Consider the following 25,996-nt stretch of genomic DNA (forward strand, 5'->3'; position numbering starts at 1 on the left):
ACAAAAACACATCCAACTTTCTAAATACTGTAGTGCAAAAGCTAAAAGCCATCTGCATACATCATTTTACAGTATGTAACTGAATAGCCAAACTGCCACAAAGAAGTCAAGGACATCCTGAAGTGTATTGCTCTTTTAACACTTCCTTGGAACTGGCTGAGATGTAACCTTTGTCTAGTGAATCATTTCCTTTTCCATGGTCTCCGAGTATTCAGTCTGTTTTTGTAGGTAATCAGTTTATCTCTATAAAGTGTTGATTGGTCGGCATTGTTACAAGCAATGAAAAAACGTCTTAACTTGTGTTTGTCATTAGAGTCCTTTGTACTATTTCTGTAATGCGAGATATCACTTTTTATTGTTTGTGATCATTATCCTGCCTTTTAAGAATAGTGGCCTTGTAGAGTATTTCTTTAGGGTAGGAAGAAGGGTCAATCCTTACTTTCTAAAATTGTAATAGCATTTATTTTCGATTGTCCATTTACATTTACTGTTAGTTTCCAGTGAATAACCGTGACAAAAATAAATATATGTGTATATATATATATATATATATATATATATATATATATATATATATATATAATACTAAAAGCCTACATGCCTACATATAGTACTAAATGCCTACAAAGATGCCTACAAAGTGAATTCAGACTGTAACAGAAATTAGTTTAGCAGATTTTTAAGAATACAGATGTAGCAAATTCTAACTTGAACTCTGATAGTTTGCTGCAATGTAACTTGTAACACTGCAACAGTCAAGTTACAGTTTGCTGCAATTGTTCATTTAACTAGTTAAGATTGTGTTCACATCTGTGTCATTTAAATACAGTCTTCTGTTTTATTGTGGAAACAGAAGAATGAATTAATGATAGAAAACAATGAAACCAATTGATGATAATAGTGTCTGTTGAGTATCTGCAGTTTTCTCTATGATTAAAGAGGACCTTTCACCATTTTGCCCACAGGCAGTTCTATATACTGCCGGAAAGCTGACAGTGCGCTGAGTTCAGCGCACTGTCGGCTTTCCCGATCTGGGCCCAGTGTGAAGAGCTTACGGTCCCGGTACCGTAGCTCTTCTATGGTCAGAAGGGTGTTTCTGACAGTCAGTCAGAGACGTCCTTCTTCACAGCACAGCCAATCGTGCTGTACAGTGTGAGCGGGGAGAAACGCCCCCTCCATCTGCTCGCAGTACTCGTCCATAGACGAGCATTGTCAGGGAGGGAGGGGGCGTTCCTCCCGGCTCTCACAGCACAGCGCAATTGGCTGTGCTGTGAAGAAGGACGTCTCTGACTGACTGTCAGAAACGCCCTTCTGACCATAGAAGAGCTACGGTACCGGACCGTAAGCTCTTCACACTGGGCCCAGATCGGGAAAGCCGACAGTGCGCTGAACTTTCCGGCAGTATATAGAACTGCCTGTGGGCAAAATGGTGAAAGGTCCTCTTTAAAAGGGGCTTTGCTTGCTGTCACATCTTCTCACTTCCTGTATTCTTCAGTAAGCTGGTGGGATGGCTTTCTTTGTTTAATGGACAGGACACTATAAAGTACCTCAGTAAATATAGACATGACTTTTACCATGAGAGACTATTTATTATTACTAGATTACTATGATTGCTAGAAATCTAATATAAATGCAGATTAAATGATATGCACAGTAAATGTATATTACATTATATAGGTTTGGAGAAAAAAAAACTTGCAACCTGCCAAAAGACTTGCAGTAAACTCAATTGTTATCTTTGTGTTTACATAGAGATAACAGACACTGTCTGAGCTTTTTTTTTTTTTTTTTTTTTTTTTTTTTTAAATATAGATTGTGAGCCCCATATAGGGACAACAATGTCATTTTTTTTCTCCTATCAGTATGTCTTTTGTAGAATGGGAGGAAATCCACGCAAACACAGGAGAACTTACACACTCCTTGCAGATGTTGGTCCTGGGAGAATTTGAACCCAGGACTCCAGTGGTTCAAGACTGCAAAGCTAATCACTGAGCCACCATGTTGCCCCTAATGTCTGAGCTTTTATCAGCAAACTGCAATTAACTGACCCGATTGCCCAGACTAAGAGCAGGAGATAACAGCTCTGAGCATGATCTGAGAAATCAGCTCCCCTCCCCTACAGAGAGCAATGAGCCATGTCATCAGATCCGAGATACTAGGTAAGAACAGTCCAGGCTGGGTACCTTGACAGCACTGTGTAAACAATGGGGAGGAATAATCTAACATAACTGGTAAATAAAGCAACATTTCTAAAGCAATGTATTTAAGGAGTTTAGATAGGGATAGAATGGGAATAACCCAAAAAGCAAGGTAAAAAGTTGTATTTGCAGGCCTTCTTCATATATGATTTTAGAATGGACCTCCAATGCAGATGTGAAAATACCTTAAGTGTGAAGTTAAAGGAGTTGTCCACTTTCAGATGACTATTGATAGACAAATGTTAGACACAATTTTCCAATCTACTTGTTGTATCAATTCATCACGGTTTTCTAGATCATGCTAGCGTCAGACACCAATAAAATAGGAATGGGAATTTACTGCATAGTCTCCTGCATTAAAACAGAATTCCATCTGATGTTCCCTTTCAGTAACTGACAGGCATGTTATATTTTAGATATATGTCCATGCAGGGAATTTTCCAATGATCTGTGCACATCTCTGACTGGCTGGTGCTGGAGAGATAGTGAGCAGTTAGTGACAGCTGGATTAGCAGCTGCCATATGTATAGGGACAGATAAGGTCTCAGACAACTAAACATCATGTTATGTGGATCAAATGATGACTGTGGGATCCTAGATCAGGCAAATAAGAGCACGGAACAGAGTCTCTACATGAAAGGTGTAAAGTTTAGCAACTATAGCAGAAATTCTGAGTGTCACTGTGTCTGGAAAGGGCCTCACGTGTAACAGCCGACAATGGCGTGACAGGAGATCACAGGCTGTAAACATCCCAGGCTGTCAGAGTAATCCTCTGTATGAAGTAAGTCGAGATTGTAACTGGCCTGAGATGCTAAATACTGAACTGGTGCTAGAAGTGCTAAAAAGTCATCCTGCAGTGTATATATGTGGAATTGTACAGTAAAATGTTTGTCTACCAAAAAACAAACCGGTGGGTGGATGTCCCTTATTGCCTGACCCTTTTACAAACAGTTTTGTGTGAAAACAATATAATTAGCTCTTTCTATTCTAACCCTATACACACAACATTAAAAAATGGCTGCATAAATTTCAATGTCTGTGAATGGCATTTATGCACATGACTAATATTTTGCGGGTCCATTGCAATTGACTGTCAACATATAGGTCGTGCTCTATTTATGTATTTTCACAGATTACTCCATACACTTTAATCTATGAGGGGTTTGTGAAAACGGTTGCCCCTTGAACAGAATGATCATGGTGGCACAAGACCCAACTCATAAATACTTAACAATACTATCTCAACTACTAAATATAAAATGAAGACAACACAACAATTTAATTTGTGGAAAGATTTTGGCCGCATTGTTTTATTGAGGGTTACCAAGGATTAAATAAAACTTTATTAAGAAATAATCAATAAAACACTTAAAATAAATAACGCATAAAAAATTCTCAAAACCAATAGTAAATAATCCTCAAAGGAAGTATACATTTATTTTAAATCTGATTTTTATAAAGAGAAAAAGAAGGTTTTACAATATATGCAGAAGGGAAAAAAAAAGGAACCAATACAACACTGGGTAAAGATGGGGGGAGCGTAGAAACAGCGCCCCTCTCTTCAAATCCAAAGTCATGAACAAAACATGTATGAAATACGCAGTTACATGTTAACACAGGTGTAGAAGAGAAAGTGGGTGAAGTTAAAGACAGGGAGAAGGAGAAGGGAGAGGGAGCAAGTAAAGGTGGGGGAAGGGAGAACACAGAAAAACAAAAATTCACAACTAGAACAAGAACAATATACCTGGGTAAATGTCGGAGCTGCATAAATCAGAGGCAAAATGTGTCAAGTCACTGCAGGGCAAGCAGGTAATAGCTATCAGGCACACCAAAGAGAGAAACATAATACCAGCCAACACTAGTGGGCAGTCAGGGAGCCGAAGCGGGGAGGGTCTGGGGCTGAAAGAGGGAGGGAGGCTTCCTAGATTCCATATGAGAGGACCAGAGAGACCACTTGGAGCAAAAACTAAGGATAGTGTGGTTTTTACTGGCTAGCATACGCTATAGGGTGAAGGCTAGGTCAACATGGTGGATCAGTTCACTAATGGTTAGGCAAAGTGCGGACTTCCATCGACGGACAATCATAGATCGAGCTGCCAGCACTATTTGTCCCAACACTACCTGCGTGCGCGAAGGAAAAAGGCCAGTGTCTAGAAAACAAAGAGCTAGGCTAGGGGAAGGATGTATGACAAGGCCAGCAATGGAGGATATGAAGCGAAACACCGCCACCCAAAACTCTAAAATCGGAGGACAGTCCCACCATAAATGCATAAACGAACCCACGCCGCCGCATCCTCTCCAGCAGAGCCTCAAAAAGGAAGGGTCTTCATGCACCAGTTGACTAGGAGTCCTGTAGCAGCGTAACATTATATGTATAAGTATACGCTTAAAAACTGCAGTCCTCCCTGTAATCGCAAGGAGACTAACACCCAACCAATAAAACATTGCGAGAGGCACTGTGAGTCCAAACATTAGGGCGGGAGGGCGGGCTGCTTGCTTCTTCTTCTTCCAGTTGATCCACGATGACTGACAGCACTGAACAGCTGGCATGCCTTTATATATCCATAATTCCCGCCATTTTCAAACAGCTGTCCAATGCACGGCACAGCTGACCTGGCTTGACCTCTCTAGGTAAGCACCACTTTGACACATCACCTCATAAAACGGGGGAGATAAAAAAAAACAGGGCTGAATCACTTAAATTCCACTAACTTTTATATTATCAACCATCAAATATTAATTAATTATTTAATTAATTAATTAAAATATGACTTTTAACTATTTGTGGGCCTGTGCCACCATGTGTCCCCAGATGCTATTCAGCTCTTGGGGGCTCTTTCATTATTGCTGCAGTTTCACATTGAAAAGTCCCAGAATATCTCTATTGCATTACAATTGGCCGATTCTCCAGGCAGATTTGCTGGTTAATCTTTGTCAGAAATCTAAATTATCTGTACACAAACCTTTTCTGAGTAAGCATAGCCTTGCTTACATCATTTACATAAATGAAAATAGTTATTAATAATTCATTATACTTGGTAATTTTTGCATTTGTCCTTTGTAGATTTTCAATATAAATCGTTATTCATGTCACATATTGTCAATCTCTTAGCATATTTTGCCTGAGTCAGGTAATGCTTTACAGCCAGTCCAGAAGCTGGAACAATATGCCCTGAATGACAGGTATACAATAGCATCTCACTAAGGAGCTTAGAGAATCCATTGAATGTTAAACTGGCAAAACATTAGTGTTGCCTTTGTACATTGTGGTTTCAGATACCGCTCCTTTTGGCTCTTCACAATTCTTTCAATTACCAATATTAATAACATTTTTGAGTTTTTAAACTTTAAACAGCTCAGGTACATCTATACCTCTTACTGACAGGATAATAAGCAGAAAGATAGGCTTGTATCCATAAGAGAAATCATTAACACAATCTATAACAGAGTAAGGGTGCATGCACACTACATAACGCCGGGCGTGTATGAGAGCCGTACACGCCGGCGTTACAGCAGGGCTGCCGAACACTTCCCATTCACTTCAATGGGAGCGCTCGTAAACGCCGCTGTTACGAGCGCTCCCATTGAAGTGAATGGAAAGTGTTCGGCAGTCTGCTGTAATGCCGGCGTGTACGGCTCTCATACACGCCCGGCGTTACGTAGTGTGCATGCACCCTAAAACTCAACAGTGTGTACAAAAGTGTGACATCCGAGAATGGTCCAAACGTGCTTTAGACAATTTGTCGGTTAGTCTTTTTGTTTCTTATCCCTATGTGTAAACTTATTTACCCCTAATCCCTCCATCTGCTTGAAAACTTGGCTATAGTCTGGGGACGGTATTGCCTCTCTTATTCCATACTGTTATTTTTGGTTTTAGGTATTGCCTAATCCTATAGGAGGGTCCTGAATTCACTTTTCCTATGCCTCAAATATTTTTAAGGTTCTATCCAGAGGAATTTGTCTTTCAGAGCTCTATCTAAGTTCATAATACATACCCTATGGTAGCTTCTTTAGTCATATCTTTAAGTCTAGAGGTACAAAAAGAATGAATCCGTACAAAATGTAAAAAAGTGTTTGGCAGTGAAACCCAGTTTTGCCCTTAGTTCTGCAGGAGTAAGTCATCATTTTTGATCTTACATTCATGAGGTTATGCATTTGGAAGATTCCATGCCTCTATTAGTTAAGGAAATCGGCTTTCTCTGCCATTTGGAAATAGAGGAATACGCTTATAAATTAAATAACCCAAACCACAAACACTGTGAAGCTCTTTCCCTGCAAGTATTGTGTTCCATAATGTTGACGTTGTCAGGTGGCACCCCAGTTTAGCAGTTTTGTATTGTAGCAGGACTCAAGTCCCAGGGCGAGGCTCCCCATGCTCTAATTCTAGATGGAAATAATGACTAAAGCCATGAAACCAGACATTATATAGATTTTATAGGAGAGATTAAGGCTATTGTCCACCTTACTCAGCATTAAATTCACCAGGCTTTTCTCAGGCCAAATGAAACAGATAAATAAAGAGCACAGTTTCAATATGTCTACATGTTTAAAGGGGTTGTTCCTATCTATACTGCTTGTTAATGTGGATGTAAGACTTTTCCTAAATACATTGCTTCAGCAAAACTGCTTTGTTTGTCCACTATCTTACTTTATTCAATTCTTTGTGGCCACAGCCCTGACTTAGCTACTCATGAGTCAAGTGATGTATCTGCTGCTCTCAGAGGGGAGGGAGGAGGGACTAAGTGCAGGGGAGTGAGCCTGTGTTTCTAGCTATTCCTGTGTCTACACCACACATCTGACCTAGCTTCCTGTTAGCAGATAGGGGAGAGGAGCTGCTTTCATTTCTTCTGTTCTCCCAGTTATCAGGCTAGCTAATTCAATTGTGTTCATTATGGCAGAGACAGGCAGTCTCTGTATGTAACACAGAATGGAGTTGCTGCTGCCTGTACTTCATAGTCCAATATGGGTGGGTGGAGCTACACGTAAATTTGGGGGCGGAGCTAAACGACAGGTGTCATGTGAAACCCCGCCCACCATATGATGCAAGAAACCAGGAAGAAAGAAGATTTTACATCAGTAAAGACTGATGAGTATGTGAGGTGGGAAAACCCCTTTAAGTAACAATGGAAGGCTTGAAGCTGGTATAATAATTAGGAGAAACTAATAATTTTGATCATTTCTTTGTGACATGCCCCAATGAAGCTTATTAATTGGCATGTGGCAGAATGTAGTTAAATTGATACACGTGATCAAGTGATTTTCCTATCTTTATACCTAAATATTTTAAATGATTGGAGTGCTAGCAGTAAAAGGAACTCATTGAACTCAGTGGGAGCCTTTTTTTTTCAGCGCTGAATCTGACGCGGAATCCACACCAAATTCAGCGCCATTTTCTTCCATGTGAATGTATCCTAACTGGATTTGTCAATGGGCTGGCCCTCCTGCTTGATACAGCTTGATATAGGTAGCCCCTTAGCATGTCCTTAAACATGTTTCTATTCTATATACTTGTCTGTTACTTATATTCCTTCTTTGTCATAAACTCTAACGACTTCTTGATATTCATCAACTGCTTATACCTACAACTATGTATAGCTTTGCATTCTTTCGTATGTTAACTTTGATGTTTATATGTAAAAACAATAAAAATGTTTTTACGGAAAGCTAGTTCACCTCACAGGCAGATATGAATTTCAAGATAAGCCTAATATTTGGTATTTTTGTGGATTTTATAGTTATGTGTAAACAAGGATGAACATGGCTGAATAAATGAGTATGTATAATTGAAAAGGAAGTCAATTAAAACATTTTCTTCTTATGATTTTTCATGTGATAAGTTCATTTAATGAGTTCAAAAATACATTTACACCTTTGTCTCTAGCTTGATAAATATCCTCCAGGATAAATCTTAATAAGTAAATTGAAATAAAAAATTCGTATTTAATTGTCCAACATGAAATAATTGCTAAAGTCAAGTGCATTAAAATGATCTAAGGTGAACATGGAATATCAAAGCAGATAAGAAGTGGCTCATTCCTTCAGTTCTCCTCTTACAAACCACTGAGGAACATGAAGCTACCCAATAACTGTCACACTTGACAGAGCATTGGACATAGATTCTCTGCCGAGTATCACAAAAGGTGTGAATCTGACTCAATGTGACAGATGGATCCTGCTGTAGAAAATGATTTATCATAAAATTAAAAATCTTCTACTACAGTGTCTACAAGGTATTATCCAGTCTTATAGATGGGTAATTTTGTTACCAGATAATGATCACAGAAGTTATTCCTCATACAGCTATGCCCGTCTCTTCATTAGCTGTTTTACACCTTAATGAATATCTCCACATTACTGAGCAGAGAGGTCATCTTGTTAGTGACAGGTGACTTGTCTTTGAAATTAATGGAAAGAGATAGATGAGAGAACGTACAGAAGAGTATTTCTAAAAAAAGACAGGAAATATCAGAACTTAGACAAGGTATTGCTGTATACTGTCAATCAAAATGACTGAATGGAAAGGCAAGTGGTGCATGAAAAAACTGAAGCATGCATAACAGCATATTACAAAAACAGTAGAAAACTAGTAGTACAAAACACACACACACACACACACACACACACACATATATATATATATATATATATATATATATATATATATAGTGTGTCAGAGGAAAAAAGAATTTGCTTATATTAGCTGTGAAGTTAAAAATAGCTAAATCACTAGAAAAACAGATTTTGGATAGCTCTTGGATAGTTCATTTTACAGGAATGAGTCAGAATTACTGATTGCAGATACCATGAATATGAAAGGATTGTCATGATCTGTACATGACACATGTCACAGACTCCAGCAGTTAAAAAGTCTAAGAACATTTGTAAAGTATCAGCATAGTGCAATCCACATTTAACAGTCACTTGTACAATCCACAGCAAAAGAACAGAAGACAAAATACCTGCCCATCTGCACTAACTAACCAGAAGTTACCTCACTTAGGTGATTCACAATACACAGATGGATCAGGCTTACACAGCCAGCACAAGACATGCAGTCTATAAGCTCTTGCACACAACAATATGAATGGTAAGTTTGCTGTCTGGGTTTTTCTTGAATAGCACATTGACCAATTAATTTGTATGGGCAGGTACACATGATCGTGAATTACAGAGTCGTGTGTGAGCCAACAGTAAAGGCTGCAAAATATGGAACAGTTCCTATTCTTGTTTGAATATATGGCCCTGATCCCATGCAGTTCCCATTCATTGAATGAAAGGAGCCAAGGAAGCATGACCGGTGCATGGGCGGCATATGAGAAATCTGTGTGTTCCCCATGTGCCACTCTTGCTATTCATTAACGGCAGCCAGTTAGAACACGGTCTAACATAAAAAATCCAGACCATACAATACTTTAAGGAAAATCTCTCAGCACCTATGCTATGTCTATGGCTGGCCCTTCTGACTGATACAGCTAGATACAGGTAAACCCTTTGCATGTCCCTAAACACATTCCAATTCCATGACCTGTCCTTGTCTGTTCCTTAAAGAGGACCTTTCATCAGATCGGGCACATGCAGTTTTATATACTGCTGGAAAGCTGACAGTGCGCTGAATTCAGCACACTGTCGGCTTTCCCAATCTGTGCCCGGTGTAAAGCGCTATCGGTCCCGGGACCATAGCGCTTTACAGTCAGAAGGGCGTTTCTGACACTTAACCAGGGACACCCTTCTGCCCAGCAGCGCCTATTGCGCTGTACTGTGGAGTGGGGAGGAACCCTCTCCTCCTGATAATACTCGTCTATGGACGAGCTGTGTGAGCAGAGGGAGGGGGTGTTCCTTCCCTCTCACATTGTACAGCGTGATAGGCGCTGCTGGGCAGAAGGGCGTCCCTGGCTAAGTGTCAGAAACGCCCTTCTGACACTAAAGCGCTACGGTCCCGGGACCGATAGCGCTTTACACCGGGCACAGATCGGGAAAGCCGATAGTGCACTGAATTCAGCAAACTGTCAGCTTTCCAGCAGTATATAAAACTGCCTGTGCCCGATCTGATGAAAGGTCCTCTTTAAGTTCAGTGTCTCAGCACCTATGTTATTCTGAGACAAGACGGATTCTGGATCTTTTTACCACAGCCTACTGAGCATTCTGGAAGAGATATACGTCGCTTGCAGTACTTTACCATACATACGTGCTAAATTTCCCCCTTCACTTTTATATCCTACAATGAATTCTGGATAATACGTCAGTATTCCTTTGTACTTTTCCCAGTCTATGCTCCACCGAGAGATTTTATAGAGAGAATCCACCTCATCACTTTAGTATCTCCCTCCCTTTGTTCTGTTTCAAGTCAGAAGAGACTGGTGTATCGCCAACACAAACTTTTGACCAAGCCATTCATAATATTAGAGAAATTCTAATGCTTGCCTTGTGGCTATAAACTCTTTATACAATGGTGTAGTTTTTTCTGTGGGAGATAACTTTCTGCTCAGGTACATTATCCATTCTTCCCCATTTATGACCTGTGACAGAACTGCTGCCAGCCCTGAATCAGAAGCGTCTGTTTGAGCCAAAATCTCTTTCCTATAGTCGGGGAAGATGAGTATTGCCTGTTAAACAAAGAGCAGACTTTAGGCTTTAAAAAGCTTCCTCTTCCATTTCATCATGGCTGACTTACCACCATTTGTTAGATCAGTCAATGGTGCTGCAACTAAGTAAAAAAATGTAGCACAAACCACTGGTAATAACCAAAGATACCATGAAAAGCCCTGACTTGGTTAATGGCTTAGGCCAGTATGGAAACCATTTACCAATGACATATTCCAGGTACTTTGCCTCCCCTAGGCCTACGTCACACGTCTCTTGGTTTATGATAATGCCTGCATCACTTATATAGCATGTACTTATAGAGGTGATTTTTCCAGTACAAATTAAAAATAAACCACATCATCAAGGTAAATGGCTTTGTATTCACAAAATGTAAGATTAGATCCATTAACCTCTGAAATGTAGCAGGTGCTCCATGTAACCCATATGGCATTACCACATAATGAAACAACTCCTTTGGAGTGGAAAATGCAGTTTTCTACTTGGCATCATCTGATAATGATATATGCTAATAACTCCTTGTGAGATCCAGACACGTTTTCCAGAATCTCATACAGACCTTGCCATTTGGCCAGGAACTTACGCATGTAGCTCGAAATGGGCTATGGCTGAGGATGTGACCAGCATGTATTTAAAGCTTGCACAGCCTTAAGGGTTAGTCCAGGATAAGCATTTTTTTTTGCAAGGAAGGTGAAAAAATTGGCCTCAGTAGAAAAAGACCCCAGGAGCAGCAGGATGGTGGTGAGAGACAACGGACCACCAGGCACAGGGGAGTATGTTTTTTTTTGTTTTTTTTTTATATTCTCCGGGCCCCTTGCAAATAAAAAAAAAAAAGCTTATCCTGGACAACTGCTTTAATAAAGTATTGTGAGTGATAAGCCCTTCTTTGGTTTGTGTTGGATATTTGGATCCTGGATTTGAGCACCTTGGAGTCATTCTGTGTTTGTGGAAGTCTCATGAATCTATGGAAGTAATTGGGGTAGTACCAACTTCCTCTTAGGTTTACACGTAGACTGTTTCTGATAGTATGAGCACACCATTTGATAAAACCCAGATTAAATTTCAAAGTGTGCTAGCACTCCATATCATATTATTCTACAGAATGGAGACCAGTATGGATGTAAACACAAAGTCCGAAGTTCCGAAGTGGCAGCTTTGAATGCAGAGAGAATGTCTGCGTGTTCTTTAAACAGTGTAACCATAAGGATGTGAAGACATTCAAACACAGGGACACCCAACTTACTGATCAAAATATATCTGTTTTTAGACCATAAATTCACTTAAGTCGTACAGTGACAGAAGCACAAGCTTTAAATTTAATGCAACTCATATTACACCTCAGTGATCAGGAATATGAAAATGTCACAATGAAGCTCTGAAACACTGGAAATTGAGGACAAGTTTGACAGAGATTCATTTGACAGGCAAAATGTTTTTTAAAAGACTGGAGAAAAAAATTATAATTGTTCAAGCAGATATTAAGGACAAAAAATGTAATATATTCCTCAGGGAGACAAGTAAGAAAAGACACAGTTGTATATTGTTCTATAGAAGGTTGAGGGATTTGAGTCTTCTGGCAGTAAAAAGTACTTTAAATGCAATCATTTTATGGTGTTCTTTGAAGAATAATACATGTTAATTTACCAACATATCTTAGGCAGCTAATAATAATTTAAATTGTGGTATATTAATCTATTAGTCAATACAACATATATAATAAATAATCTGTCTGTATTACCTTCCGGAGGGTAGTCACTAAAACACACATTTCGGTTAGATAGTGTCCACCTGCGGGTGGCAATATACTGAACTAAACCTCTATTCATGTTCCGTATCCAATCAATATCCATGTCCCCAATGATGAAATTATACTACAAAAATTCCTCCTGACTCAATATGTGGTGTTGTGAGCAATCACATGTGGACGTGCCTACATTTAGATAGTTTTTGTTTCAGTGCATCATGTTGCACATTGAATGGACTGAATCACTGAATGGACACTGGTCCAAAAATAATTCCCATTTGGCGATATGTTTTTACATACAAAACACACAAACAGCTGCACTAATGTATGTGAAACCTGTTCGCAGCTCAGCTTAATGGACTTCATCCAAAATTTGCCTATTTCTGCGAGTGGATTTTAGTTGTTTGCTTTTTGGGGTTTTGTTTTTTTATAGCCTGCACATTTCCTTTCCGCAGCATTGTCTTCAAGTTCTTTTGTGCTTGCAATATCCTTCATTTACATCTGGGCAATAGTTTGTTGCCAAATACTTACAATGTGCTTTAAATTGCACTTGGAAGTTTTATGAAGGATAAGTCACTTTTATGAGATCACTCATTCCTGTACAGTAAAACAAAATGCTGTATTGTGTTTTATAATGTTTAGGAAATGTTATTCTCTAATTTTATTATAAAAACTTAGTATGGTTAATTGCAGTTTAGTCCAATTCTTTAACAGCTATTATTTATAATTATATGCACTAATTCCTCTTTTCAGCCCTGGATGTCAATAATTGACCCAAGAGACAACTGTTTTTGTTTCTTGCTTTCAGTTCATTGAGCATTTCAGGGAGAGGTGTTACAAAATATTGTCTCAGAATTAAATCAGACTAACTTTAGACTCACATTAATAGAATACAAGTAATACTAATACATAGTGCTAATAAATGTAATCCACAAAGAGCATCTAAACCAGTGTTTCTCTACCTTTTCAAGAAAATTACCCCCTGATGAGAAAATGTCCGAACCAAGTACCCCCCAAAGTACCAACTTATATTAACAAAATAAGGTTTTATTTGGAGCCTCTATCAACAATTATGTAATGGCCCCCTCAGTGCCTCCACATGTAGTATGATGGTACCCTCAGTGCCCCCACATATAGTGACCCCCCATTTACTCCACATGTAATATAGTGGCCCCCCGCAGTGCCTCTACAATTGATATAATGATCCCCACATATAGTATAATGGCTTCCACATTTAATTAAAAGACCCCTACAGTGACCTCCCATATAGCATGTAATATAATGCCCCCTTAATGTTGTTGTCACAGCAGCACCCTGAGCAGAGAGGAAGTAGCGAGCAGAATGGTGAGTACTGAATGCAGCTTACCATTCTCTCCTTGGGGCGTCTGCAATTTCAATGAGTGCCTCCATCAGTATCAGTCATTGCACTTGTAAAATAAGGGTATAAAGTAAATGTTTCTCACAAAGATGTGAAAACCATTGATCTGGACCATGGTGATCAATTGTATATCGGGTTGTGCTTAGTAGGGTATTAAAAAGTAACATCAAATAATAAGCAGCTTAGTGGAAATTTGAAATTTAAACTCCATGCAAGCTCCTTGCAGATGTTGCTTCTGGCGGGTATTTGAACCCAGGGCTCCAGCGCTGCAAGGCTGTAGTGCTAACCACTGAGCCACTGTGTTGCCCCCCTAAATCCCGGTTTTCGTCGGTATGAAAATGAGTTCTCTTGCAGCACTGGGGGCGGTCCCAACGCTCAAACAGCATTGACGGTGTCCCCAGTGCTGCAAGAGAACTCTCCAGCGCTGCCTCCATCTTCTTCAGGAATGGCCTTTTCACGTGTCTTCTTCCGGGGGGTTGGCTTCAAACTTATAGGCCTTTGGCCTAGGACAAAGCTGACTGCACCTGCCCAGCAGCCACAAGAAAATGGCTGCTTACACCGTATTGTAAACGGCCACTTTCTTATTGCTGGTGGGCATGTGCAGTCGGCTGCCTGAGGCCTAGAAGTTTGAAGCCACCACCGGAAGAAGATGCGAAGAGAACCCGCTCCTGAAGAAGATGAAGGCTGCGCTGGATAGTTTTCTCGCAGCATTGGGGATGCCCCCAGTACTGTTTGAGTGCTGGGGCCCGCCCCCAGTCCTGCGAGTGAACTCATTTGCATACCAACGAAAACCGGGATTTATACCGAATGGTGGTGCGGAGAAGATATCTAAAGGTAGGAGAAGAATATGCCTTTCTTAAGGCTATTCCGACGTGTTAGTGAGAAAAAAATTAATTTTAATGATAAGATCCCTTTAATGGTAGTAGAGTGATGGATACAGGCAGAGCCCCTCCAACTGCCTGTGTTCCCTACTTACCGGTATGTACAGCATAGAGTGCAAATGGGTTAAATTTTGGTCAATGAAATTGACTAGTTTAGCCCACTTTACAATGATGATAAATATTAATAAAAAATAAGAAATGTGTCTTAATATGTTTGTCATATCTGTTCTATATCAGGGCGGCAGCTCTTTCATTCTGAAGATAGGTGGGGGTCCCAGAGACCAGATCTCCATCACTCACAAAGAAATAGCAGTACAAATCAATACATGAAATTCCGTTTTAGATGATCTGAAGGATTTTTAAAAAGAGTTTTCCATAAGTCATCAGTATCTGATCTGTAGGGTTCTGACAAAAGTACTTCTCACAGATCAACTGTCCCAGGAGTCTCTGGATACAGAAAGCTGCTGCAGGGGATAGAGAGCAAAATCGGCTCTGTTACTATTCAAGTAATAGGTGGAGAGCTTCAGCCCTGTCCACTGTATAAGCGATGGGGCTGGGGAAACTGCAGCTTCCCTCCTATTACTTAATAAAGAGGACCTTTCACCATATCCGGGCACATGCAGTGTTATATACTGCCGGAAAGCTGACAGTGCGCTGAATTCAGCGCACTGTCGGCTTTCCCGATCTGTGCCCGGTGTAAAGAGCTTACAGTGCCGGTACCGTAGTGCTCTATGGTCAGAAGGGCGTTTCTGACCATTAGCCAGAGACGTCCTTCTGCCTCGTGGCGCCTATCACGCTGTACTGTGGAGCGGGGAGGAACGCCCCCTCCCTCTCCTGATAATACTCGTCTATGGACGAGCTGTGTGAGCAGAGGGAGGGGGCGTTCCTCCCGGCTCCACAGCACAGCGCGATAGGCGCCGCGAGGCAGAAGGACGTCTCTGGCTAATGGTCAGAAACGCCCTTCTGACCATAGAGCACTACGGTACCGGCACCGTAAGCTCTTTACACCGGGCACAGATCGGGAAAGCCGACAGTGCGCTGAATTCAGCGCACTGTCAGCTTTCCAGCAGTATATAACACTGCATGTGCCCGGATATGGTGAAAGGTCCTCTTTAAGTGGAGCAGAACTGCTTCTACTCCTCATCCACAGCTCCAGCGCCCATTGGCTACCAAAACAGCTGATCTGCGTGAGGTCCTATATTATGTTATTTTTAATATAATATATATTTATTATATGTAAGTAAATGTTGTACAACTCGACTGATAAAAGTTTGACTTTTAAAATTCTGATGATTTTCTTTTAATTTCTGACATTCTTTAGGTGGATTACAACCTCCTGTAGGTAACTGCAATGAAACAATTGTGATAGAAACCTTACCTATATGTGGTATTGAATTTGAAATACTCATGATGGAAGTGGAGCCAAGCCAATGGTGTAACCTGACCAACATTATCACGTAAGACAATGGCTTATCTTATCTTTAATGATTTATTCCAAATTATAAGGGTGTATGTAAAGAATGGTAATATTATTTTACATTGTGTAAAACTGTGATCATGCCAGTAACCTTTAGGGCCCATTCACACGGAGGAGAATGGTGATGAATTTGGTGTGGAATTTCAGCGCTGAGAGAAAAGCCTCCCATTGACTTCAAAGGGTTCCTTTTTCTGCCCGCAGAAAAATGAACCCATTGAAGTCAATGGGAGGCTTCTTTTTCTGCACTGTAATTCCACACCAAATTCCTCACCATTTTCCTCCGTGTGAATGCACCCTTATACAGTATATTTGTAGACATGTGAAGCGAGTAGTGTCAGCATTATGTACTATCTTTATATGGACAAGTGTGTGATCAGGTAAGTAATATAAAAGCAGGGGTTACTGTAGATTTGTGACGAAATGATGTTATAAAGGGACTTCCCAATGGATTTGATTTCTTGTTTGGCACAGAATTGACTAGAAATGCATCTGTTGCCCTTCTTCATTATGACAGATGTGACATCCTTTTTGGCCGACCTCTGCAGAGTGTGTTGTAGTTCTCACATCACTATCAAATAGGGCCTTCACCCAAATCTTGCTGGGAGTTCTGTAAAAATGCAAGAGGATCTTCCTCTTCTGCTAAAGGTCAACTTGGGGAAACCCCAACCTTATCTCTGTACACACTCAAACGAATTATGGGTAAAACTACTTAACAAGTTTATTAGGAAAAGGTCAAAGATGGTGAACTGAGTAAGACTGATGCTAACAGGGTAACACAGTCCAATTCTTGGGGCCAGTTGCCGTGGATGTTAGTGCACTTTAATCTCATTGACACGGCAAGATTCTTTCTGTAACAGTTCTCTCCAACTTCCTAACAACTGTACAAGTTCCTACAAGATAGAATCACTAACACTTGCAGCAAGCCTGGTGCCAGACTGGGATCACACTAGGTGTTGCAGTCTACAAGTCAGAGGACATTTATGGAGTGGATGGCAAGAAACTCCAGGGATCCAGACTTGGGAACTTCTTTGGATTCTGATGGAACTCCATAGCGGATACTGCTGCAGGGCCTTCTATGTCTTCTCTCAGAGTGAGCTGTCAGGACCTCCTCTCCCTCCTGGGTTACCCTGTGCCAAACTATGCACCAAGCCCCCAGAGATTCACAAACAGTGATTCCTTCTGCAGACCATGCAGCTGTCCTCTTTTTCTTTTCAGATCTGTCCCTAAATCCCCTCTGAGCCAATCAGTCAGGCAGGAAGGACATGGAGAAGCAAGTAGTATTGGCAGATGTCCACTGCTCTTATAGATAAGATAGGAAAATGTCTGCTGTATACAAAGTTCTCTGGACAGAGATGCCGGGTGACATATTGTATATAAAGGTTGATTAGACAGTAACCATATATGTGCCATAGAACAGGGTTCTCAACTTTTTTATTTCTTTTGGACAAATGATCCAATAATCACAAACTAACAACATTTTATGGGTGCAGTGGAAAACAATTAAAAAAAAAAGTATATTGTATTGATCAGAATATTGATAGGAATATAGTAAACTGTAAAATGATAATTGCAATCACAATCATTTCAACCAACTTTAAAAGATTTAAGGAAGCACAGATTTCTTTTTCACAGTTGTCAGGAATTGACAACCATGGTATAGATACTGGTGAAATACTGATTTTGAGTGGCTTACCCTAGATTCATACAAACATGTTGTCCAACTTTCCATGAAAAAATATTTTTCCAAGCATACAACACAGGGTAATCACAGCTCCCTCGTAGACATGACTCTATTGAGGGATCCATGAAACTGGCCCAGAAAACAGCAAGTTACATGGACCATTGAATAGACTGGTTAATGTGCAGGCTATTAATACAAGGACTAGAACATGGTAGAATGACCCTGTCAGCTGAATAAGCTCTTAGGCTGAAGTTGAGCATTCCTTGTTCACAGATCTCAGATTAAGTAAAATATGCAGAGAATAAAAATGATGATTTCCTGGATCAGGGTGTGGCCTACCTATGAGCTAAAGCGCTCTGTCTATCATCCTCCATAAAAGCAGCTATTACATTACAACCAGTTGTATTCTATATTCTTGGCGCTCAAATCTTTTCATCATGGTGACCCAAAAAAGTATGAACAAAACCAGCCCAAAAAGTCTGAAGGACTTTTTGTGACCTCTCACAAGCATGGAGGGCCAGATGTAAATTTTAGTTAAACCATTTGGGGGAATGTCTGATGTTCTGATTTGCAAAATTATCTCTTATGATTTTTATTCTTGCTATATCCTTCACTGTATGGGGAAAATGATTTTATATATTTGTAGACTGGGCGTTTTCAGACATGGGGATATATAATATGTTCATGTTTATATTTGCTTAGGGTGCTTGAACCTGAAATCTTTTGACTGTAGGTCCCATAGACTGCAACACAACTTTTGTAGTCTATGGGCCTTTTGCTATATACCTATAGGACCAGCCTCAGTAACTATATTACTAATAAAGGCCTGGGGGTCTTCAAAAGCCTCTTGACTGTCATAGTAACAGGACTGTTCAGGAGATCGTCCTGCAGCAATAAAGGTACGGGGTTCATTGTGTTGGCCAAAGTGAACTCTGATCTCAGGCTTTAGCTCCAGAGTTCTAGATTTCTAGATTATCTTCATCCCTAAAATGAATCCTAATATTCGCCCTGTTGTTTGGGCTTGTTATACAAAGTTTTGTAATACTTTCATTATTCTATTGTATCTTCCTCCTATGTTTAACTTTACTGAGTCATTGTACAATATTGTAATGTAGTCTTTCTAAGGCACCTTTGATCCGATATGCCAAGTTGTAAGATCGTTTTAATTTTTATATATTTACGCATGTTGTTGATTCCAACTATTTTAATAGACTTACTAAATGGTATGCTATGTTTTAGGCATTTTCACTCATTGGGAATTAAGTTTGATTGTGCCCTAGCAATTCTAGAGGTACATACTATTGGTTTCCCAACTGTCGTGCTGCTATTTGGTGCTAAGGCACAAGAACAAAAATATAAATATTAAGAAACACATTCAGTGTGGTGTTAAAATACAAAAAGTTACAATATTGTTGTGCAAATAAGCTCAAAATGTCTCAAATCCCTATTTTGTGGCTTTTTAGACCAAAAAAGTGTAGGGCTTCATAACTTTTGTTAAAACTGACAAACAAGGCATAAAAAATGTGTCCCAATGTGTTACTCAAGAGCGATAATCCAGTTGCACACCAGATCATGGAAATTGATTTGTAAAGAAACCTACAACTCCGATTGTGGGTGTAAGAATGAGAATTAGACTTGTCAAAAGAACAGAGGGATATAAAGACATTAATTCCGAAACTGTATTTGTAATATCTATATAATATGGACAAGAGTGCGGCTTAAAGAATAACAATAGACAGTGATTACAGTAAAAGAAATGCCAGACTGTAGCCTATTGTAAATGGCCACAATGCGCATTATGTTGGTCAAAGCACTTAGTCAAGACATTACCATTAAATGTGTCTCCTGGACTTCTCCTGTCAGCTGTGTCCACATTCAGCTTATTGTGCTATTGGAAATACATAGAGAGCAGCACTACTTAACACTCCAGTATTTAAGCCTATTGTATGGGGGTTTTGTGCATCATTCAGTTGCATGGTCACGTATGGCATTTTCATTGTGTTTTTTGACATGTTATAGATAGCTTGTTATAGAAAGACAGGAAACAACCTTTACGTACCTGGAACATTTATGAGTAAAAAGCATGAATCAGAATCTGCAGCGAAATCATTCGCTAGAACACGGATAAAAGACATGTATTAATTTGTGGATAAAAACAAGGGTCAGAGATCTCCGGGCTGTAATATTTCCTTTAGCTCTTTGTGGATAGGAAAGTGAAAAAGTGAAGCAGAAGTACTGATTGCTTTTTGAGAATACAGAGGATGACAATGGAAAAATAGACCTTTGATGAAACAAAAAACACTACACATGAGGCATAAATGATCAGAATGATCTTATTGGAGAAATGGTAATTCACTGAAAAACTATGCTGGAGACATTGTAGATAAAGATGAGAGAATAAACATGCATGCCCCAAACAAAAGCAATGTATTCCTATACAGTTGTATGTGTCCGCCATTGCTCTTAGTGAAAGCTTAGGGTCCATTCACTTGCAGTAAACGCGCACTCATTTTGGCACAATACATGTGTAAAGAATACACATGTAAAAATAAGACTCCCATTGACTTCAATGACATTTTTTACATGTGTAAAAAACACGCCAAAAAACGCGATGTGTTTTTAGACGTTTTTTTTTTTTTTTGTACACGTGTAAAAAAATGTCATTGAAGTCAATGGGAGTCTTATTTATACACATGTATTCTTTACACGTGTATTGTGCCAAAATGAGCGCGCGTTTACTCCATGTGAATGGATCCTTATTGATGAGCTATCCCTGAAGTATATTCAAATGTTGTTTATTTATGAGACTTTGTCTTATGGATCTTTTTATGGGACTTAGCCTCATGTGTATTTTCGCACTATTTAGCAATAAAATGTACGTTTTAAATGTATTTATTATGACTTATTATTCATTGTTAGAAAAAAGAATAGTACATTGACAGAACAGGCATTAAAACATTATAAGAATACCCAAGTTCTGCTAAAGCCAGCCAAAATACATAAGACATTCCTGCTATTACGTTCACAGACACCTTTTACAGTTAAAAGTTCATACTGTTACATAAATGTAGGCCAGTTTGTACCCGGACTTGAGCTGGTTATGATTAGAGATGAGCGAACACTAAAATGTTCGAGGTTCGAAATTCGATTCGAACAGCCGCTCACTGTTCGAGTGTTCGAATGGGTTTCGAACCCCATTATAGTCTATGGGGAACATAAACTCGTTAAGGGGGAAACCCAAATTCGTGTCTGGAGGGTCACCAAGTCCACTATGACACCCCAGGAAATGATACCAACACCCTGGAATGACACTGGGACAGCAGGGGAAGCATGTCTGGGGGCATAAAAGTCACTTTATTTCATGGAAATCCCTGTCAGTTTGCGATTTTCGCAAGCTAACTTTTCCCCATAGAAATGCATTGGCCAGTGCTGATTGGCCAGAGTACGGAACTCGACCAATCAGCGCTGGCTCTGCTGGAGGAGGCGGAGTCTAAGATAGCTCCACACCAGTCTCCATTCAGGTCCGACCTTAGACTCCGCCTCCTCCGGCAGAGCCAGCGCTGATTGGCCGAAGGCTGGCCAATGCATTCCTATGCGAATGCAGACTTAGCAGTGCTGAGTCAGTTTTGCTCAACTACACATCTGATGCACACTCGGCACTGCTACATCAGATGTAGCAATCTGATGTAGCAGAGCCGAGGGTGCACTAGAACCCCTGTGCAAACTCAGTTCACGCTAATAGAATGCATTGGCCAGCGCTGATTGGCCAATGCATTCTATTAGCCCGATGAAGTAGAGCTGAATGTGTGTGCTAAGCACACACATTCAGCTCTACTTCATCGGGCTAATAGAATGCATTGGCCAGCGCTGATTGGCCAGAGTACGGAACTCGACCAATCAGCGCTGGCTCTGCTGGAGGAGGCGGAGTCTAAGATCGCTCCACACCAGTCTCCATTCAGGTCCGACCTTAGACTCCGCCTCCTCCGGCAGAGCCAGCGCTGATTGGCCGAAGGCTGGCCAATGCATTCCTATGCGAATGCAGACTTAGCAGTGCTGAGTCAGTTTTGCTCAACTACACATCTGATGCACACTCGGCACTGCTACATCAGATGTAGCAATCTGATGTAGCAGAGCCGAGGGTGCACTAGAACCCCTGTGCAAACTCAGTTCACGCTAATAGAATGCATTGGCCAGCGCTGATTGGCCAATGCATTCTATTAGCCCGATGAAGTAGAGTTGAATGTGTGTGCTAAGCACACACATTCAGCACTGCTTCATCAAGCCAATACAATGCATTAGCCAGTGCTGATTGGCCAGAGTACGGAATTCGGCCAATCAGCGCTGGCCAATGCATTCTATTAGCCCGATGAAGTAGAGCTGAATGTGTGTGCTAAGCACACACATTCAGCACTGCTTCATCAAGCCAATACAATGCATTAGCCAGTGCTGATTGGCCAGAGTACGGAATTCGGCCAATCAGCGCTGGCTCTGCTGGAGGAGGCGGAGTCTAAGGTCGGACCTGAATGGAGACTGGTGTGGAGCGATCTTAGACTCCGCCTCCTCCAGCAGAGCCAGCGCTGATTGGTCGAGTTCCGTACTCTGGCCAATCAGCGCTGGCCAATGCATTCTATTAGCCCGATGAAGTAGAGCTGAATGTGTGTGCTTAGCACACACATTCAGCTCTACTTCATCAGGCTAATAGAATACATTGGCCAATCAGCGCTGGCCAATGCATTCTATTAGCTTGATGAAGCAGAGTGTGCACAAGGGTTCAAGCGCACCCTCGGCTCTGATGTAGCAGAGCTGAGGGTGCACAAGGGTTCAAGTGCACCCTCGGCTCTCCTACATCAGAGCCGAGGGTGCGCTTGAACCCTTGTGCAGCCTCGGCTCTGCTACATCAGAGCCGAGGGTGCGCTTGAACCCTTGTGCACACTCTGCTTCATCAAGCTAATAGAATGCATTGGCCAGCACTGATTGGCCAGAGTACGGAATTCGGCCAATCAGCGCTGGCCAATGCATCCCTATGGGAAAAAGTTTATCTCACAAAAATCACAATTACACACCCGATAGAGCCCCAAAAAGTTATTTTTAATAACATTCCCCCCTAAATAAAGGTTATCCCTAGCTATCCCTGCCTGTACAGCTATCCCTGTCTCATAGTCACAAAGTTCACATTCTCATATGACCCGGATTTGAAATCCACTATTCGTCTAAAATGGAGGTCACCTGATTTCGGCAGCCAATGACTTTTTCCAATTTTTTTCAATGCCCCCAGTGTCGTAGTTCCTGTCCCACCTCCCCTGCGCTGTTATTGGTGCAAAAAAGGCGCCAGGGAAGGTGGGAGGGGAATCGAATTTTGGCGCACTTTACCACGTGGTGTTCGATTCGATTCGAACATGGCGAACACCCTGATATCCGATCGAACATGTGTTCGATAGAACACTGTTCGCTCATCTCTAGTTATGATTAAACAGAGTCCTATCCTATCCTTGTGTCATTACAATTTAATGCATTTTACTGTAAGCTCTTATTATGGACGGCACTCAGAAATTCTCTAAGGTCTCAACATTTTCTTGCATTTTTGCTGCATTTTTCTTTGTGGTTTTTCTTACCTTATTAAATCTATAGGGAAAAGCTGACGTTTCTGCAGTGAAAATCGACATGCTACGCTTTTTAAAAATACATTAATTTCTGAAAACTTCTCTACACCCGTATGCCATGTGCATTGTATGACAAAAAAGCATATCCTTAGGTCTTATTCACATGACTTCTAATGTCTGTGAAAAACATGACATGTTAGCCCATTTTTAGTAATATTCATTACCGCCTTTTTAAAACCCATGACTGTCTATAAGTCTATTCACGTGTCTAATTTAGTATCCCACAAAATGGACAAAAACAGAGCATGTTGTTTTGTTCACTCTCCATTTAACATTTTAGACATGTGAATACACTCATTCACTATCAACGTTCTCAAAACGGCCATGTGACAATCATTCAAAAAGTCTGTCATTATCCATTTTTTTTCTTGTCCTATGGCTTAAGGCTAAAGCCCCACGTAGAGAGCCACGGCCAAAAAAAATCTTTTCTGAGGTGTTTTACACAGAAAGTCTGCAAAGTTTTCCTCTGCAAACTTTTTGTGCCTATTACACATATAGGAAAAACGCCAGCGTTTACATAGGTATAACTGACATGCTGCAATTTACAGAAATGCAACGGTTTTTGAAATCGCAGTGTTTCTGCAGCAGATTTTTTTCTGCAATGTGTGGATGGGATTAGCCAGAATCCCATCCACTTTACAGGTACTGTAAAACACAAATGTTTTTTTTGCGGCGTTTCCCCACAGCCAAATCACAGTTTTTTTGTAATGTTAGATCTTATAGTCTTGGTAAGAACAAGGGGAGAGACTACTCTCTCTGATATGCTGTACAGATGGGTGTCTATTGCTTTAGCGTCACATTTGTTAGTTTGTTAACAGGATGCTGATATTGGTGGAAAATTTTCCCAGACTTCTCAGTTGCTAGTCCACAAGCACATACCTCCCAACTTTTAAAGAACAGAAAGAGGGACAAAATGTGAAATTTAACTCTGCCCACTTTTATGTTGACTCCGCCCATTTCATTCATTTTTCATGTGCCTCTACACAGTATAATCCTCCTACAGTCACCCGTACATCATATGTCCCCACATTATAATGTTCCCTTCCTACTGCCTCACAGTATTAGGTCCCTCTCCTGGTGCCCCTGTTTAAACTGGCAGAAACTAGAGGGGACATGAAACTGGGCAGCTGGAGGGGAACATTAGCAGTGGGGGTAGTTGGAGGAGGACAATAAATTAATGGCGGATGAAGGGGGGACATTAAACTGTGGACAAGTAGAGGCAGACAGGTCCAGCTACCTTCACGGTTTATCGCCCCCTCCAGTTGTCCCCAATTTAATGTCCCTCCAGTTTAAGTGCCCCCTTCATCCTCCCCCAGTTTCATGTCCCCCCTCCATCTCTCCCATTCTGCTTAAAAAAACATTGAGACAAAAGGGTTTCCGTTTTTTAAGTGGATTGTTTTTCAAGTGGACCCAAAGAACGGAAATCCCCTACCTTTCACCTGCCTATACACATACTAAAATGCAAGGGGGCATTCACACGTAAAGTGGCGCTGATTCTGCCATGATAACTCGCGGCAGAATCAGCGAATAAAGACTCCCATTGACTTCAATAGGTTCCGTTTTCCACGTGGAACACATTAAAATCAATGGGATTCTTTTTATCAGCGCTGATTCTGCCGCAAGTTATCATGGCAGAATCAGTACCACTTTACTCCATGTGAATACCCCCTAATTTCCACATCCCCGCACACTACACATGTACAGCTTCACTTTTTCCCTTTAGCCAGCTCCATCCTGCAGACAGTCCCATGAATAAAGCAGTCCTACAATTTATGCAGTCCCATGCATTTTAACAAAAAAAAAAAGAAAAAACACAAAAACCACCCTCTCTAACCTACCAGGACTAAATACTGTCACGTCAGCCGCTGACTGCTATTTTCAGCACTGAAAAAAAAAGCCTCCCATTGACTTCAATGGGTGCCGCTACCTTTTTTTCCACTAGCAGAATTTTCCGGTAGCAGAAAAAAAAGCTACCGGAACCCATTGAATTCAATGGGAGGCGTTTTTTTCAACGTGGAAAATTCAGCGCCAAATAATACGACATTTTTCTCCATGTTAATGGAACCTAAGACCCGCTCTTCTGACAGTGGAGAGATATTGCTGCCGAAATTAATGGCACCCATATCTCCAGCACAGGGACACATAGCGTGAAAGCTGGCAGTGCAGTGAATTCAGTCTTTCTAGTGGTATATAATACCACCCATCTCTGAGGACATGAAAGGTCTAGGTTTAGGACAGCTATAGGACCTGCTCCATAACTTGCAGCTCTTCAATTTGGCCTGGACACACGGCTGCAAAAATAACGACCGTGTATACGGAACCATTAAAATATAATAGTCCACAATATTATCCACAATTGTGGATAAAAAATATAGT

General features: G+C 40.7%; 1 protein-coding gene across 1 annotated transcript in view; it reads left to right on the forward strand.

The window, feature by feature from the left end:
- Positions 1–25,996, forward strand: part of RAMP3 (receptor activity modifying protein 3) — a 129,198-nt gene that overhangs the window by 41,706 nt on the left and 61,496 nt on the right. Inside the window, exon 2 of the mRNA XM_075271165.1 lies at positions 16,124–16,259. Coding sequence (XP_075127266.1) covers positions 16,124–16,259 — 136 coding nt within the window. The remainder of the gene's footprint in view (positions 1–16,123; positions 16,260–25,996) is intronic.

This window comes from Leptodactylus fuscus, chromosome 4 (genome assembly GCF_031893055.1).
Source record: "Leptodactylus fuscus isolate aLepFus1 chromosome 4, aLepFus1.hap2, whole genome shotgun sequence".
NCBI classification, from domain to species: domain Eukaryota; kingdom Metazoa; phylum Chordata; class Amphibia; order Anura; family Leptodactylidae; genus Leptodactylus; species Leptodactylus fuscus.